This window comes from Trachurus japonicus, chromosome 18 (genome assembly GCF_045865225.1).
Source record: "Trachurus japonicus isolate A0001 chromosome 18, Traja_1.0".
NCBI lineage: Eukaryota > Metazoa > Chordata > Actinopteri > Carangiformes > Carangidae > Trachurus > Trachurus japonicus.
The window spans coordinates 5,192,367-5,211,675 of record NC_140924.1 but is presented as its reverse complement, the minus strand read 5'-3'; the positions used below and the strand labels follow the sequence as shown (position 1 = coordinate 5,211,675).

Below are 19,309 nucleotides of genomic sequence, written 5' to 3'. Positions count from 1 at the left end.
TTGGTCTCTAAACACTGAAGAAACTGACTGGAGGGTGAAATAGTTACATTTAAAAGTTCATTCACACAGACATTTTCAGACTTGACATATTTATTAATGAATTAATCAATGATTAAAAGTTTCACTCTGAGTGTGTTTGTACTGAAGTGAACTTTGAGCCTGGTGATCACCAGTGTAAAATATTACAGCTGCAATTAAAACCATCATGACTCAGATCAATGACTCTTTAGTCTGAGCAGTTGATAAACTGAGACACTGCTGCTTTAAGGAAATCAAGTCTCACTCTGACGAATAGTTTGTTTTTTACATTGAAACTCACGAAGCAGCATTTCCTGTGGTGTTTAATATTAGCTACATTTCTGTAAAATAAAATATCAACTAAATCACCACATGTGACAGAAGAACTCAGGTGTGACCCTGAAGGTGTCACTTGTATCAGGATCAACAAAGTCCTGTGAGCAGATTTCTCCTCAAACTACTGAACTAAAGAATCAACTGCAACGACTCATTTACAAACGAGTTTTATTAAAAAATAGTAATAATAATAAAAAAGACATGACGCCTACACAGATCTTTTTCTACAATCAAAATGTGAATGATTTACAGAAAGTGAAGATATGAAAATACTCAGACTGTGTTAAATCAGCTCCAAAGACTCTGTCCATCTGTTGGACAGTGGACTTAGTTTGAAACAGGAGACAAAATAAAAACAGTTTTATTGTATGAACTACTGTCACAGTCGCCCTCACTGTCTTTATTATATTCTATTGATCTATTCTTTGTTTTTCATGTGTATAAGCAGTAATGACTTTACTGTAATGTCTCATTGTTACAGTGTGTTGTGTTGTTTGTGTTATTATGTGTGGAAGTTCATAAAAACCTGAAACAATATTAAACTACATCAGCAAACATCTTCAGAGTGATGGACGAGTAGATGTCGTCACAGTCTGAAACAAAAAAGCAAAAAAGAGGTTGTGGATCAAATATAAATAAATATAACATAAGTAGACAGATGTGATGTAATAACATATTAGAGTATATAATGTAACATGATGTCAGACCTCTTCACTGGAGTTTATAAGTGTTGCTTTAACCAGATCTCCAGTTTCAGAGGGTTTGCTGTCTCTGTATTTGTCCCAGATCTGTGAATGTAGAGTTAGAGAGGACCAAAGCTGTGAATTGTTCTCTCCATGACAGAAACCCTGTGTTCACCTGCAGCTCTTTGACATATGAAGTGTGTTTGTCACACAGAGTACAGCTCAGGCTGTGAGGAAAGTCCTATCATGTTTCTGTTGCTCTGTGGAAATTGTAGAGTCTAGTGTTTGTAGAGGTTTGACCGTCCATCACTTCCCCAGCATTCATGGATGTGAAGCAGTAAATAGTCAGAATGTCCCTTTAAGCAGGAAATGAGGAGGAAAAAACAGAGAAGAGCTGTGTCAAGAAATGTAAAACAACTTTTAACAACAAGTGAAACTCACAGTCTCTGTCTGTCCTGACTGAAAGTGAAACTCTTTGAGTGTGATGGTTTCACTTTTCTTGCTGAACTCTAGTTTTAACTTCCAGTTCTTCAGCTGCAGCTTCTGTTTGAAGGAAAGTGGATCATGTCAAACAGGAAGTGACAACATGAGACTGACTAAATAACCATGAAGAACAATAATCACTAAACTTCACTAAGAGTTTCTTCTTGTTGATAAAGGAGAAGCTCAGCTCGAATCCAGCTTCTACTGGGAAACACACATTTCTTCTCTGATCTTCAGACAACAACTTTACCTCAGAGGAGTCGTTTCTGAGAAAAACAGATTTTCCAAATGGATCAATCATAAGGACGTAGCCTTTGTCTGGTCCATCCTGTCTCTGCTGGCTGGATGTCTGATGGAGGAGGAAACATCCAGTTAGACGTGTGAAGCATGTGAGTGGAGGTGGATGGAGGAGAAGATCAGCTGGAAGAAGCTTGGTCTGTTTCCTTCACTCATGATGTTTATGAGTCTCCATCCATGAGTTTGTTTCACATTTTCTTGAAAGTAAAGTTCTTCACATTTTCATGAGCATGACGGTCATGACACATCATGTTTCATATAATGTTTCTGGTGGTAGAAGAGACACACAGAGGTGAGAGGGCAAATATTTATTAAATTGATACGTGGAAAAAAATTCTCAACGCATTTTCACCTGTTTGGACAGAGGATGGACTTTTCATCCATGGGTGATTTGTTTTAGGTTTTACAACTATTCACTTTGAGTTTTTAAGCCATTACATGCCAGCAGCTCTCCTCTTTTCCATTTCTTCTTTCTTCACTTTACGAGTGTAAAAAGTACAAATACGAACCGTTGTCATCGAGGTCTCCTGTTTCTTCTCCAGTGTGTGAAAGTGATCCAGGATCAGCTTCAGCAGCTCAGAATGTTTTTCTAACAACTGGAGAGAAAACAAAAACAAGATCAGAGACGCAAATGAAAAACTAAATTAAAGTTAGAGCTGCTGTAAATACTTTCCAGAAAATATGTTTTTAAACTGAGATTTTAGATTTTAGATTTTCTAGACTTTTAGATTATTCATGTTGAATATTTCCATTTAATGAAAACACAGCATTCTTTTTGCTTTTGTTTATCTGAAACCAGTCTTTGTCTGTTTTGTTTTCGACACAAGTTTGTAACGGGTTGTGCAATATTGTTGTTATTGTGTATTTTTGTGCATGATGCGTGTTTGTGGACTTGTGTTGTCTTCCGCTGCTGGTAACATTGTAATGTATTAATAAAGTATCTTTAACTTTAACTTAACTTTAAATCGAAATAATTTAATTCAGTGTTAAACAGAAAGCAACAGAGGTCAAAGGAAACTAAACAAAAATGTTCTGAACCTCTTTGATCTTGGTCTGGAGCTCAGTCTGCTTAGTCTCCAGCTCCATCTCCAGTGTTTTTACTTCCTGCTCAGCTTCCTCCTCCTTCTTCTTCAGTTTTCCTTTGGTTGGATCCTGGATCAGAAGAAGAACATGTGGCTGAACTCACTGTCCAATGACTCATATAGAAACAAATGCAGCATCAGGTCGTTGCTGAACTTTGGTAACATGTGGTTTCTCCTCAGAGGAGACTGAACCAGTTCAGATGTTGTGTTCATGAAGTTGATGAAGAAAGTGAAGCAACAAGCAGCAGAGAATCAGTCTGTGTCTCAGTGTTGATCTCATTCACAGTCTACAGCTGAGAAAAGCTGATGAGATCATCAATGACTTTGGTGTTTAGTTCATGAGGAACATCACAGAGTTTCACTGGGTTCATGACGTCAGGACTTACTAGAGGATAGAGGTGAGCCCAGTTTGTTGTGCTTCTGAGCGTCTCCAGCTGTGAGGGAGGAGACAGAGACAGACAGAGACATGATGACACTTTAAAGTCTCTGTTCAGTTCTACAACCCAGGAGCTCATTATACAGCCAGTGGACTTTATCTGAGACATCATGTCACTGAGTGGAGGTGAGATGAAGAACATCAACTAGACATGTGAATCTCAGTTTAGTTGTGAACCAGATGAACCTGTTTGTTCTTGGTCTCCAGCTCCGTCTTCAGTCTCTGCAGTTCATCTTCTTGTTTCTTCTTCTCTCCCTGGAGCTGCTGGAGTTCATCTTGTTTCTGTTTCAGCTGAGAGGAACCAGAACGGAGCAGAGATGAGATGGAGAATGTTTTCATTTCATTTCAAATGTTGGTGGTAAAAATGGGACAGAAAATGTTATTGTTTGCCACTGGGTATAGGGGGAATTATATTTTTGTTCCCAGCAACATCCAGAATTAAAAATACAACGTCCTGACGCAGCATAAGGAGTGAGGCACAAAATTACAGTCCTCCTTTGTTATGTATGATTCAGTCTCATGTGGTGTCGTGGAGCGATTCACAGGGTGTCACTGATGCACACGTGAGGGGAAGGGGTTGTCGTCTTCGAGGCTCCTGAAAGGGAGGCTGGGACCTTTTAGCTGAGCAGGAAGTAGGAGGACGTCACACGGAGAATCAGACACTGGGATTCACTAACATTGCACGGGGGGGGGGTATCATAACATCTTGCTTCACTTTAACAATGTTAAATACAAACCGTTGTCATCAAGGTCTCCTGGTTGTTCTCCGGTGTGTGAAAGTGATCCAGGATCAGCTTCAGCAGCTCAGATTGTTTTTTAAAGAACTGGAGAAAAAAGACAAAAAACAAGATCAGAGACACAAATGAAAAATAAAAATAAAGTTAGAGCTGCTGTAAATACTTCCCAGGAAATATGTTTTAAAACTAAGATTTTCTTTTTGATTATTCATGTTGAATATTTCCAGAGAACATTTAATGTTCTTTTTGTTTCTGTTGATCTAAAACCAGTCTTTGTCTGACCAACCTGTTCTTGTCTTTAAACCGAACATCATGATTTTCTTACATTTTGTTTTTGACACAAATTTAAATTATTTAATTCAGTGTTAAACAGCCAGTGACAGAGGTCAAAGGAAACCAAACAAAGATCTTCTGAACCTCCTTGGTCTTGGTCTGGAGCTCAGTCTCCTTGGTCTTCAGCTCCATCTCCAGTGTTTCTACTTCCTGTTCAGCTTCCTTCTCCTTCTTCTTCAGTTCTTCTGTGGTTTGACTCTGGATCAGAAGAAGAACATGTGACTGAACTGACTGTCCAATGACTCATATAGAAACAAATGCAGCATCATGTCGTTGCTGAACGTTTCTGTGTCTTGTGGTTGGTAACATGTGGTTTCTCCTCAGAGGAGACTGAACCAGTTCAGATGTTGTGTTCATGAAGTTGATGAAGAAAGTGAAGCAACAAGCAGCAGAGAATCAGTCTGTGTCTCAGTGTTGATCTCATTCACAGTCTACAGCTGAGAAAAGCTGATGAGATCATCAATGACTTTGGTGTTTAGTTCATGAGGAACATCACAGAGTTTCACTGGGTTCATGACATCAGGACTTACTAGAGGATGCAAGACAGACCTGGTTGGTGTGTTTCTGATCTCCTCCAGCTGTGAGGGAGGAGGGAGAGACAGACAGAGAGATGATGACCATTTTAAAGTCTCTGTTCAGTTCTACAACCCAGGAGCTCATTATACAGCCAGTGGACTTTATCTGAGACATCATGTCACTGAGTGGAGGTGAGATGAAGGAAATCAACTAGACATGTGAATCAATGCTGAAGGATCAATATGAAGAAATAAACCTCTGATTTCTTGGTCTTCAGATTTTCCTTCAGCTCCTTCAGCTCGTCCTCTGTCCTCTGATTATCTTCAATGAGCTGCAGAAGCTCAGTGTTAATCTGGCAGGAGAGAGAAGATGAAGACCAGATGACAGACATCTTCATGTCAACATTTCAAAAGCTGTTGAGAGTGTTGATCAGATTGTGTCTCTCAGGACAATGAACAGATTTCCTTCTTCTCTCTAGAGACTCTTGAGCTTCACACAGTTATTTCCTGTCTCAGTGTTGTATGAAGTAGATAAAGAGAAAGAAGAGACAGCTCATTGATTTAGGTAGAAACATGAACCTCTCTGATCTTCTCCTCCAGGTTCTTCTTCTCTTCCTGGAGCTGCTGCTCCAACTGGGAGGAAGGACAGAGAAGAAGAGAGATGATTGATGTGATTTAGTGAATGAAGACACAACATTTAGGTCTGTGTGGATTCTCATCTCAGTTTAGTTGTTGAACAGATGAACCTGTTGGTTCTTGAACTCCAGCTCCGTCTTCTGTCTCTGCAGTTCATCTTCTTGTTTCTTCTTCTCTTCCTGGAGCTGCTGGAGTTCATCTGGTTTCTGTTTCATCTGAGAGGAAAGAGAACAGAGCAGAGATGAGATGGAGAATGTTTACATTAACTCTTTGACTGCCAAAGACGAGTTATCTCGTCTTAGCGAATCCAAGCGTAGTCTGCCAAAGACGAGATAACTCGTCTTAGCGTTTTTTTAATGGCAACGCCATGTTGAATGTCTTGCCCTACTCCTCTGTGAAGATCAGACTTGTATCATCAAAATAAAGTGCAGAAAAACACATTTGGATTGAGAGATATAAAAACTATAGCGTGTTTTTCCCCCCTCACGGAGCGGTGCGGGTGTCTGACTGCAGCGGCGCCGCTCCGTGACACTCTGGCCGCCGGTGAGAGCTTAGGGGGCGGCGGCGGGGCTCATGGCGGCTCGGCAGCTCGTCGAAGCTCCGTGCAGCTCCGTGATACAAAGCACAAACGTTAGTAACAACAACCCCGTTGATCGCTCGTCGTTAGTCATCAAGAGCGTTTGGAAAGTCGCCAGATTTTGCGAGAAATCACTCAGATAGCAGCTTGAAAATCCCCGATCTAGTGTGGATGAGGAACGGACGGCGCCGGCGAACATGACGAGGAGAGCTAAAGGTGTCTGTCTGTTGTGAGCGTACATGTCTGTGGCTGTGAGTTCAGGGGGCACGTCAGCCAGAGCTGTAGGCTGTGTGTGTGTGTAGATGTGTGTGTGAGACAGAGAGAGTGAGTGAGACCGCTGCCTGCTGACCAGAGGAAGCTGGATCTGATCTAAAGCGCCGTGTTTCGGCTACAAAAACCTGTCGAACTGATCCGCGCGCGCACACACACACACACACACACACACACACAGACACACACGCACGCACACACACACGCACACGTATGCACACGCACACGTCACGTACGCACACACACTAAAAAAAAGAAAATAAAAAGTTGTAACTCAAAGAAAAGAAGGAAAAAAGGCTGCAGTTGTGTGTGTCAGTAGCTAAATATTTTGTCTATTGTCATCAAAAGTCATTTGTCAGTGTTGATTTAGTTGTTGTTTACAAGAGAACAACTGTACAGATGTTGAGGCATCACTAAAGCAAAATATAAAGGAGCCAATTGTACTGGTTCACCTGAAAATGACAGCCGACACAAAAACCTCTTTTTCTCAAGATTTTGGTGCCAAAATGGCATTTTGGGCTAAACTAACCTATATTCAACCACCAATTTCACAAGACTGGAACAAGATAGAAACAAACAGTTTTTTTTCCTGGAAACTAGAGACCCTCATCTTTCCTTTGATGGGTTGAATGTGTATGTAGTAACAGTACATAATATATGGTGGGTCTACGGAAATCAGTCAAAAAGCTGGAAAATGCCTGGCAAGCTGGAGGAAGCTGCTGTGAGAATGGCTGGCAGTCAAAGAGTTAATCTCTGGAAAACCTCAGCGACCTTCTGTTGTTATTAGACATAGGTTTGTAGTTGAATGAAGAAATAAAGAGTCTTTAAAGCAGAAGTAAGCGATCCGGTGGTTTTGTCTAACTTCCTGTGAGCAGATGGAGTTAGCAGTCCCCACCATCGTCCCTACGTCACCACATTCACGCGCATCCCTTGGCTGCACACACAGAGAGGACCGCCCCTTTGTGCCGTTCTCTCTCCTCATTGGATAAAGGTTGTAGGATACAAGGAAAGTTTTCTCCTCGGCTTACAGCAGAGCAGAGTGACTGATAGACCCGTGTTTCAGACCAAACACTCTATAGAAGTGATTGCTGTCGGAAGATAGAACTATTTAAGACTTATATTAACACAAATATTCTGCTTACTTCTGCTTTAATTAGAGATTAGAAAATAACAAAATCCCTGATTTTTTTTTTTACAAAAACATAGAGATCAGGAAACAGGAATCTGATGTTGAACAGATGAACCTGTTTGTTCTTGGTCTCCAGCTCAGTCTTCTGTCTCTGCAGGTCTCTCTGCTGATTTTCGATCGGACCAAAGATAATGTGGGACAGTTTTACTACTTAAACATTAAAAAGACCAAAAAATGTAACAATAATATAATAAACAGATGTTGTTCTCATCAGCATTCACATGTATTCATATCTGCTACAAATCAACAATAGATCAACAGTCAACAGTCACGTACAGTAACATGTTACAATTGTTCTATTGTCTACTGTTTGTGTAGTTATTGTTTTCTTTATCTTGGAATAACTATAATAAATTATATATATATATATATACCTCCTATAAACAATCCAGCCTCATCACCCCCCCAATAATAATTTTCTGGTGCCGCCGCTGTGTGTGTGTGTGTGTGTGTTTGGGGGGGGGTCTTTCATTTCTTGTTCTACCTGTTTCTCCGGCCTGAGCTCCTCTTGCTCTATTGTTTCTTCATCCCTTTGTCTTCTCGTGGTTTCTGTGTAGAAAAAAGAATAATCTATTCACTTAGTTTACTGTGACAGAAATAAAGTTGAATTGAACTGACAAAGTGAACTCCTCTGTTCCCACCACTAACTCAGTCTTTCCATTGAAGCCATTCACATTGAACTTGTGAGAAAACTTGACTTTGTCAAACCATTATAGTTCATTTGTGACTTACTGATGATGTTTTTTCTCTTCCAGATGAAAAAGACAACTGAGAGAATAATCAAAACAGCCAAAGTAACAACCAATCCAGTGATGACAGGAGAAGAACTGGACTGGACCTTAAAGAACTCATCTGAAATGAGACAACACACAATCAGATCAGATGGTGTTTGTGTAGAACTAGACCTCAGCTGTTTGAAACTAACACAGTGTTTAAATGTAGAGTTTCTACCTGGAACATGAATGTGAGTGTCTCTGGTCTGGTTGATGGTCTTCTGTTGGACTCTACAGGTGAAGCTGTTGCTGTGTCTCTTCTCCACAGTCACTCTGCTGCTGACAGTATAGAGGACATCAGGACCTCTGACTGTCTCTGTAGGTCCAGCAGAGAGCAGCTTTCCCTCAGCGTCCAGCCACAGCAGCTCAGGCTCTGGATACCAGCCTTTAGACTCACACTGTAACACCACTCCCCCCTTGTCTTTGTCAGTCCCTGCTACACTGATGACAGGTGACGAGGCAGCACCTGAAGATGAACATTTCAAACAATGCTCACCAATACAACCATCAAATGAATAACTTTGAAGCTAATGATTCAATACTATGATGAATATGCATAATAATATTCATTGTAATTTTTCTGTTTAATTTTTGACCCTGGATTGTAGTTTCTCACTAGTGAATCAGTCTTTTACATCAAACCACTGTTCCTCTTTGGCCATTAACAACTTAAAACTAAAGCAACAGTTGGTTCCTACTCCAACCCTCCTAACACTAAGCCAATGCGCTCATGGAGCTTGAGGTCATGCAGACAATTCACATATTTTCCTGTTGCCAAGTTCATTGACATGAACATTTTCTCATCAGTTAGTTGATTTTATTCAAGGCAACTTCATCACAAAGTCTCATGATTTTTTAAAGAGTCTCAACCACTGAGATTTTTCCAGAACAGCGACAGTAAGACCACTTATCTTCACAGTGCTACTGTTTACTGTAATTACATAAGTCCTGGTCATGGAATGACAGCACATCTAGATGAGGGCAAGGCCTCCTCTCTCGGCATAAAACCACATCAATATTCTCCGGTACAGCTTCTCATCACAGTCCGCACCTTGCAGAGTTTGCGCTGCGCCTCAGTTTTACTTGTTTTTTTATTTGACAGAGTTGACGGGTGTGGAGTAGAAGTCGTTTACACATCTTATTAGATAGATAGATAGATAGATAGATAGATAGATAGATAGATAGATAGATAGATAGATAGATAGATAGATAGATAGATAGATAGATAGATAGATAGATAGATAGATAGATAGTGTTACGGCCGGAAGGGGTTCGGCCTTGTGTCCACCCAGGCCTCAATCAGCCAAACGAGGCTCACCTGGTCCAGAGTAAAAACCCTGCAGCTGGCCCCAGAAAGCGGGGGCAGTGTGTGGGGACTGCTGGGCTGCCTGCCTCCCATCATTGGCTTTTGTTTTTTCTATTTTGTTTGTTCTATTTTGTTTGTGTTTTATATTAAATCTCCTTTTAGTTAATTTAGTGCCTTTGTCCTTGTGTTTGGGTCCATTGTTATGCCCCTCCGGGCCAACAAAGTTCTGGGGCGTAAAAATAGAGAGAAATGGCTTGTTCTTAGGAGAGCTCTTGAGAGCTACTTTTAGATTGCTAACATTTAGAACCACAGATTGATTTGGGGGCAATACACTACGGATACAATGTGGTTGGACTGCTTAGACATGTGAAGTGGTCAAAAAACAGCATAATTTGGGACCTTTAACTTTTGTTTGTAACTTTTGTTATACAATCCAATATCACGGACTAACAGTTGAGATGATCCTGACAAGACGACACCAAACTACTCACATGGTATTTCACTACTTACCAACATGAAGCTCAATGATGGATTCAGTTTCCTCGTTTGGTATGAAACATCTGTATCTCCCTTCATCAGCAAGCGTCACTCTGGACAGTTTCAGTGAAATGTTTCCGTGCTTCAGTTCATCAGTGAACAGTGATGTTCGTCCTGAGTACGATGGATGTTTCATATCTGCGAGTTCCCGACCTATACGCCACGCATGGACGAATCTTGGTTCCAGGTTAGACCTCGACCACTCCACTGCGTAGCTGGTAACATCCTCAGCAGGTTCAAGGTGACATGGCAAAATGATGTCACCACCAATTGTGGCCACTATTGGCTGAGATGAACCAATTAACTGAGGCTGACCTGAAAAGAACAGATATTCTCTCATTAGTTTTTTCTAAACACATTGTTGCATCATCAGTTGTATAACACAGTTTAGACAGCTGGGCTAGCTTGTTCTACTAATTAGCTCTACATACATGTATATACGTAGACTGAGGAAGTTGTAACAGAGGCTATGCTCACTCATGCAGTGATCATGACCAATGGTGGTCCAACTTAGAATCTCATACAATAGCATAGTAGCCTAGTAAAAACGGGCTATACAAATAAAATTGCCTTGCCTTGCCTTGCCTTACATCTCAGTCATGCCCTTTATACATCAGACACGATGCAATAACATTTATGTAAGAGGGAATTTGAAACGTAATTCCAAGTAAGGCGAGGTTGATTTCAAGATCATGAAAAAACTACTAAAATAACGTGATGGAACAAGAAGTTTAGTCCTCCTCCCTTTGAATCCTATGAAGATACTGAACAGACCAGAATAAAAATCTAAATTTACAGAGTCTCTCTAAATGTAACAGCAGGTTTCTTGTTTGCTCAAGTCTGATGGGTGCACTATAGTCAAACTTTCAAAACACTGTATGACAAACACTGTCCTGTGAGAAAGAGACGCACAAATCAGAATAAGGAGGGAAAGCCATGGCTCACAAAAAAGTTGGTAAATGCCTGCAGGAAGAAAAACACTCTGTACCGACAGTTCATTAAATCTAGGACGGTCCAGTCAGAAGTGAGATACAAAACGTACAGAAACAAACTAAATTGCATCTTAAATGAACGCAAAAAAGAATACTATAGCAATCTATTAGCTGAAAATATGAATCAAACTAAAAAACTATGGGATATCTTAAACAAAGTGACTAATAACAAAAGAGCAAAACCAAGCCTCCCTCCCTACTTCAACCATAACAACACGCAGGAAGACGACCTAGGAGTCATAACAAATAGATTCAACTCATTCTTCGTAAACATCGGTCCTGAGCTAGCCAAGGACATTCCTGACTCACCCCTACACTGGGACCACTTTGATAAAGACGGAGACAGAAATCCCAACTCAATGTTTCTCACACCAGTGAAGGACACAGAGATAAGACACCTGGTCAACACATGTGTAGCAAAAACATCCACTGATGTCAATGACCTGGACATGAAGTTGATTAAGAAAGTGTTACCTGGTATCATCGCGCCGCTAACATACATATTCAATCTATCATTTCAAACTGGAACATTTCCAAACAATATGAAAGTTGCCAAAGTCGTGCCACTGTTTAAGAATGGGGACACACATGAGTTTACCAATTATAGACCAATCTCAATACTACCACAACTGTCCAAGATCCTAGAGAAGCTATTCAACAATAGACTTGACAACTTCATAAATAAGCACAAATTACTAAATGATAGCCAGTATGGATTCAGAAAGAATCACTCGACTGCCTTGGCTCCAACTGAGTCGGTGGAGATCATCACTGATGCTATTGACCAAAAACTTCACTCAATAGGAATTTTCATAGACCTGAAAAAAGCCTTCGACACCATTAACCATGATATCTTAATATCTAAACTGGAAAGATATGGCATTAGAGGCATAGTACTGAAGTGGGTCAAGAGCTACTTAGACAAAAGATCCCAATATGTTAAAATTGATGATTACTCATCCACTTGCCTAGACATAGTCTGTGGGGTCCCGCAGGGCTCAGTTCTAGGTCCGAAGCTGTTTATACTATATATAAATGACATATGTAAAGTGTCAAACATTCTGAAACTAATATTATTCGCGGATGATACCAATATTTTCTGTTCTGGGAGTAACTTGATCCAACTCGTGGAAACGGTTAACCACGAAATGGCCAAGCTCCATGTGTGGTTTAACATAAACAAACTATCACTAAATTTAGAGAAAACAAAATACATGCTATTTGGGAAAAAAGGCCTCAGCAACAGTATTAACATCCAAGTAAATGGAGTGAATATTGAAAGGGTTAGTGAGAATAAAGTACTGGGTGTGACTATTGATAATATGTTAAGCTGGAAGCCACACATAAGAACTTTAAAAAGCAAGTTGGCCAGAAGTGTATCCATAATATGGAAAGCACAAAAAATAATAAATCAAAAAGCCCTCCATATGTTGTACTATGCACTAGTCTCTCCACACCTACAGTACTGTGCAGAGGTGTGGGGTCACACATACAAAGGCTCCACCCATCCATTGTTAATACTCCAAAAAACACAGCATGAAAAGTGGGATTTTCGTCCCCGTAAACGCCCGCAGATTTCCCTAATTTCCGGCAATTAACGACAATTTATGGACTGCAAACGTCACGTTCGTCCGTGCCACATACTGACAGAAACGAACCACTGGTGGAGGGGCTAAATATGAATAGCGGCGAAACAGCGCCTGGTCAGAAGGTGTTAATGGCTCTAATCAGCATATGAACAGCAGCGGCCAGGCGGGGCTTGAATGGCCTCACTCAGTATTGATTGAAACCACTACTCTTAAACCAGTAAAATGACTCGTGATTGGTTGATATATATACTTTTAAACTAGAAAAATGACTTGTGATTGGTTCATATATATACTTTTAAACTAGAAAAATCACTCCTAATTGGTTGAAATATACACACACATTGTTATCCTATGGACATGAATTTATTGAGCAAAGGAAAATTGCCAGCAACATGTTTATTCACAGAAAGAGCTTTATTGGCATAAATAATAATAAAAAATGTATGTATACATAGCACAAAACACAACACACAGCAGTCTCCTCCATGATCCTACGGCACAGCTCTGTTTGCTGCGTCTGGGCTGTAGGTAACAGATGACATTCTTTTTTAATTTTGTCCATGTAAACATCTGTGGTGTGTTGCCCTGTATTTAGGATTTGCCTCTGAATGTGAGTCTGCAGAGCTCCAGACCTTTTCACAGCTTCTGCCTGCGCTGCAAGTATAAAACAGATACACTTAAGCACAGCATTAACATGCATCCCCTTACATTGAACAGTAAGCACAAAGTACTTACACACAATAGTGTCTTTATCGGCATTAGGTACAGTGGTCACGAGGTTAGTCTGTGAAAACAAAATGTACGGTTAAGATGAGTTTTCTGTTTTACGTTTTTCCTTATGCAGCAGAATGAACACATAGCCTATTCTTTAATCTTACCCTTGCTCTGGTTTGTAGCTCCTCCAAGTTGCCTCAGAGTTGTGAAGACGGCGTACTGCATCCTGTAAATACACAGAAACACACTTTGATAAAGCAACACACTGGTTCAGGTTACTTTTAGCTTGGGCTACGGAAAGAATGCTTTACTTTTAGGCTACTGCTTAGCAAGCAGGCACCGAACATATTCTTACCGCAATTTTGGGATTGCATCCGTCTTTTCCTCTTAGAGTTGGGCTCCTCTGGCCTGTTTCTCATCTCCAAGGCAGTCAGTCCGAGTCTGTGTCGGCGGTAGTTATCTGACGAGACAGCCCACTAACAGCGTTCAAAAGCACTCTCCTCTCGTCGGTCTGCCGACTTGCTGTGGAAAGGTGTTGTTCGCGTCCATGCAGAGGAGTTGAGGGGGAGGCGAAGTTAAGACGCCGTCCAGCCATTGTAGTCAACAAATCAGCAAAGTTGTGAGAAGAAGCAAAGACGGCTTTGGAAGAAGTCATGGATGTATTATATTAACGAAGTCTGTTTACGCCTTGCAAGTACTTCCGTGTTAGTCCTGCCCATGACCTCACGTGATTGGATGAGGACCAGGAGTCTCGTCGGGTCCTCCAATCACAGGGGAATTCATTGTTATATGGAAGAACTCGCGAGATGTGGTTTGCCCATCTCCCAACACTCGTTCCAAACTTAGCCTAATATGTTCAAAGTTGTATTCATTTAGACAAACCTGGGAAAAGTCCTGGGAAATAGTGTCCCATTTAAATTGTCTAGTTAAAATGCGGTTGCTTTTCACTGTTGTGGTTGTTGTATTAATCTTTTTTACATAACATTGTAGTAGATAACACATTTTACATAATTTTTAAAAACCTATTTAGATGATGATTAAAGTCAATTTGTTAGTTTTTTCTCTGAATATATTTCTTTTAAAATAGTTTTTTTTTTCTTACATATGGCCCTAATACACCAGCGCACTTCTCAGTATTGACAAAATGTGTTAAAATTCAAATGCATAAAAAACTTTTTTTGGATGTTTTAAATTGACAGTGGGTTTTATAAGGATTAAAATGAAGTTAATACCTTTTAGAAAAATCTTACCTGGAATAACACTCCTCCTGCTACCATGCTACACTGATTTGCATTTGTATAGCTCACAGCACGATCATTTACATGTTAAAGCCTTCCCTTGAATTAGGGAGAGGGAGGTGATGGGGGGGGGGGACTGTCCAGCAAAGCCCACGGCAATTTCTGACAATTCACGACAATTCCTGACAGTTGTGGGTGTTTCCTGCAAATTGGTGTATGCAGTCGCAAACCTGAACTTCCACGACAATCTACAGTGCCGCTAACTGTCGAAAATCCCACTTTTCATGCAGTGAAAGAGCACTGAGGATCTTACATTATGCCAATTATAGGGCACATACAAATCAGTTATTTATTAAATCTAATATTCTCAAACTATATGATTTAATAAACTATCGCACCATGCAAATGATGTACAAAGCTGCTAACAACAGCCTCCCCCTCAACCTGCAAAAGCTATTCATGAACAGAGAAGGGAGACACAATCTTAGAGGGGAAAACATCCTTAAGCTGAGGAGGGTACGAACCACACTAAGATCCTTTTCCTTATCGGTCGCAGGCGTCAAACTATGGAATGTGCAAGAGGATGAAGTCAAAAAATTACGAACATTTAACGTCTTCAAGAAAAAGTATGTAAACTCAACGATTGACCGGTACAGAATGATACATGAGAGCTGATAAAGGTCAGAGAGGCTAACGGCACACACAGTATCGAGACTACAAGGGGAAATAACAAAAAACATTGTGTTCCCAAAACAATTTGATGAACCAGAGAAACTTGTGTGGCCAGAGGCCAATGTCAGTTTGTACGTAGTATGTTATTATAGTACGTAGTATGTTATTATAATGAGTATCAACAGGGTGATGATAAATTGGGGCACAAATGCAACTGTGATTTAATTGTGAGAAATCAGTCAAGTGAAGAACTCAACTAACTGCTAATCGACACACCAACGCCAATCAACTGGTCCATGATGGAGTTGCTGAGCTGGTCACTGAATGCGATTGACAGAGTGTTCTCAACAAGGCGTGCGGCCTCTGGTGAGCCAAGATGCCCGGACGGAACCTTCATGTCCGGCTACATGCTGGATGGATGGGAGAAGTGGAGAGTCCTTTGCCTTGCCCCACTGGATGTGGAGGATGTCGAGGACGTGTACATCTTCACGTTCATGACAATTGGAATGATCGCCCTGGGTTTTGGCGCCTACATGCAGTATCGGAAAATGAGAAAGATCGCCACCGAGCAGACCGACGCGAGGGAGGATAACGCAACAACTCGGAGTGCTGTGGTCGGGATACGGTCCGACATATCCGCAATCCGAGAGTATGTGTCACTGATGCGAGCTGACATAGCCAAAACTCGGGAGGAAATCGAGAGAAATGGCGACGAAAACCGCAGAGAATGAGTAAAAAGAAGAATTGGCACGAAAAGGGCTCCCACATCATCCCACCATCCCAACAAATAATCAGTACACTGGACTTCTGCTCTCTGTCAATTGGACCACACCAGACTTTGCTCTCTGTCAATTGGACCATCTTGTGACTTTGTGACTTTTGTGACATGCCTGGCAATAAGAAGAGACTGTTGTTCGCTCATGACGGAAAAAAAATTTTTTGGACACATGTGCAGACACACACGTAATCCTTATGCTCTATCTAGAGCTGGACTTCAATTTCTTCAACTCTACATACTGCCTAATGCTGCAAAACATTATGTCAAAATGTCAAATGTTAAAAAAGAAAAAAGTGAGAAATGTCATGTTAAAAAAAACAAAAAAAAACAAAAAATGTTATGTCAAATTGTTAAATTTTGAAAATACTGGAAGAATGTTATGTCAAAAATGTAACATGCAGAAAAAATGAATATGTGAGTATTGGGGGCGGGACTAGATAAGCTTTTGCTTCTCCCGCTTTCCCTTTCGGTCATGTGTATTGTATTAATTGGATTGAGATGATGTGTGATGATGATGACTAATTGACATGCCCGAAATGAACCAAATAAATAAATAAATAGTCAATCTCTGATTGTTTCTTCAGACTGCATCAAAAGATAAATGTTCCAGCAGTTCATAGGCGTCATTTACGCTGGGGACGCTGGGGACATGTCCCCACCACTTTTTGTCAAGAACAATTTTGTCCCCACCACAAAATTAACTTAACATTATCCTAATGAAGAATGACGAAAAAACATTGATAAACTATGACAAAATAGGCAGCTGAAACAGTGTGCACGGCGCAGAGCCTCAGCCGGAGCGAACTCGCAACAATGTAGCTTCGATTAAAGAGTTCTCACAGCCCGGAGCGGCGCGCTGCGCGCGTCCTCGCAGCCGCTTCACACAGGGAGCAGCTTCTCTCTCCGCGCCGGTAAAGCATCGACCACGTCTGTGCTCGGTTTTACACACACACAGGTCTGTCTCTAGCTCTGTATGTGTGTGTGTGTGTGTGTGTGTGTGTGTGTGTGTGTGTGTGTGTGTGTGTGTGCAGACGCAACTGACAAATATTTATAGACGGACAAGCAACAACTTTATTTGAAAATTGACCGGATTATCTCGCCTTTTCTGTGCCCGACTTCCTGTCCGGTACGATCCGTCTATCCAGCTTGACAGACGGGGCTCACGGCTCGCGTGAAATAGAACAGAAGCCAAACTGAAGGGCTGCCTCCACGCGGGGTCGATTGTACCAGATGAGACAGCATGCCGATATATGCTTATTGTTTGGGTGCAAAGTCACTGTTAACGAAATCAACATCTAATCTGTCCCTTCAAAATAAAGTTAGTAACGTGTCTGTTTGGAGCAGCTGCTGACAGTGACAGTTCCTCATCACTAAACCTGAGCGACCATCCGATCCTCCCTCACTCACGTTGGGACAAAGTCCTTTGGACATAGGTGTATATTCTGTGTTTTTCCTCTCTATAACCGTCTCGTTTCAGTTTTTGCCGGTTGGTAATCATCTGGTGCACCCGCTGTTTCTCTGTTTCTCACTCACTCTCGATGCACATAGATGTTATAAAAAAAATTAAAAGGAAAAAACACAGATGCGCAAATTGAAATGACCTACTGTAGTCTAACAATTCAATGACCACAGCTGATCACCAGCTTGTCATGCCCCACCTGTCACGTCTCTAAACACAACTACGGGCTTTTTTTTTTTTTTTTTTTTGCTGCGGTCCGGCGGAGAAAAAAAAAAAATGCTCGTGAGCATCGGGTCCAGGGTCCAGGCTTAAACACTGCTGGTCGGACCTGGTCTGGTCTTTGCTCATTTATTTGCTCAAACTTGGAGCCAGACCCGGTCCTATAGGAGACCAGAGTCTGGTTGAGAACGGTAGCCTTTGACGGTCTGGGAAACGGTGTCAGCCAGGTGCGGTGCGTCGGGGGGGGGGGGGGGGGGGGGGTGTGCGCATATGATCATTGTCCCCACCACTTTTCAAAGTAAACTGACGCCCTTGCAGCAGTTACAGAAATTTGCTGTAAAAAGGAAAAAACAATTCATCTGTGGGTCCAAAACTGAACTGAAAAATCATTGTATCTTGACGTTACCTCCAGCAAAGGGCATCAGGAGAAGATGGACGACCAGGACACTGATGGTTGTGAGTGGAGACTGAATGGAGAGTTCAGCCATCTGATGAAACATTATGCAGCTCTGGAAACGTACGGAAACCATTACATACAGTATGTCCCAGAAAAGATCAGCCTTGCTTCTATGCATTGTGTAATGAAGCAGTTTTGTAGTTTCAAACATCTGAGCACATAGCTAATGACCTGTGGAGAACTCTGTGGCTGGTAACTTGTGCTGCATAAATTATTGTGGACAATAATTATGCTACACTCTGTTCATGTCCATCTGTCTAGTGAGAAAATAATGTCTTAATACCTGACATATTTGTCTCAAACCTCCAGGCCTTCAGGGCAGTTAACAAACTCTAATAAGAAGCCGATTCACTACCCCAATTAAATAACAATCAACGTTCAATGCATGAATGCAACTTTTTGTGATAATAGATTCACTTTTAAGTTTTTTAAGATTAAAACCGAAGCAAAATGATGAGAAAACCACATACCTGCTGCTAGTTGTGTTGCTCATTTCAACTGACGACGGGTCTGAAGTCTGTAAATCATTTACTGACTCATGATCATAAAGTAAAGACCTCTGACCAGGCCAGTTTATCTAGAACAGAAAGCCTCAGATTTATCATCTCAAATCATGTTCAACTTCCTAAACTTAAAGTTCAACCAAGCTGTTATGTTGTTTACAATTTATATGTGAATGGCTGTGTTGACCAAATGTGAATCTGATCACAGATCAGTAAATCAGTTCAGCCTTAAACATAAGAACATGATGCCCAGAGTTTACTGTAAAGCAGAAGTAAGTGATCCGGTGGTTTTGGCTAACTTCTTGTCAGCCGATGGAGTTAGCAGTCCCCGCCCTCGTCCTTACGTCACCACATTCACGCGCATCCCTTGGCTGCACATACAGAGAGGACCGCCCCTTTATGCCGTTCTCTCTCCTCATTGGATAAAGGTTGTGGGATACAAGGAAAGTTTTCTCCTCGGCTTACAGCAGAGCAGAGTGA

At 41.2% G+C, this 19,309-nt stretch overlaps 2 protein-coding genes across 2 annotated transcripts in view; both read right to left on the bottom strand.

Annotated features, from left to right (window-relative positions):
- LOC146968469 (uncharacterized) overlaps positions 1–19,309 on the bottom strand; it is a 56,289-nt gene that overhangs the window by 17,336 nt on the left and 19,644 nt on the right. The window contains exons 8-10 of the mRNA XM_085760476.1: positions 4,490–4,603; positions 4,073–4,159; positions 3,522–3,626 (exon numbers count right to left, since the gene is read on the bottom strand). Of these exons, the coding sequence (XP_085616602.1) occupies positions 3,522–3,626; positions 4,073–4,159; positions 4,490–4,603 (306 nt within the window). The remainder of the gene's footprint in view (positions 1–3,521; positions 3,627–4,072; positions 4,160–4,489; positions 4,604–19,309) is intronic.
- On the bottom strand, positions 8,263–18,839 carry LOC146968471 (butyrophilin subfamily 3 member A2-like). Its single transcript, XM_085760362.1, has 5 exons — positions 18,797–18,839; positions 18,276–18,378; positions 10,182–10,523; positions 8,544–8,831; positions 8,263–8,444 (listed from the first exon to the last, which is right to left on the bottom strand). The coding sequence occupies exons 2-5, from the start codon at positions 18,367–18,369 to the stop codon at positions 8,263–8,265; spliced, it is 906 nt and encodes a 301-aa protein (XP_085616488.1). The 5' UTR covers positions 18,370–18,378; positions 18,797–18,839.

Bases quoted from the DNA above. Each gene is read 5' to 3' on its own strand.
- LOC146968471 (XM_085760362.1), bottom strand. From the start codon at position 18,369: ATGTTTCATCAGATGGCTGAACTCTCCATTCAGTCTCCACTCACAACC. The intron at 8,832-10,181 runs GTAAGTAGTGAA...GTTCATCTTCAG, and splicing joins CATCATTGAGCTTCATGTTG to GTGCTGCCTCGTCACCTGTC. The intron at 8,445-8,543 runs GTAGAAACTCTA...GTCTCATTTCAG, and splicing joins CACTCACATTCATGTTCCAG to ATGAGTTCTTTAAGGTCCAG.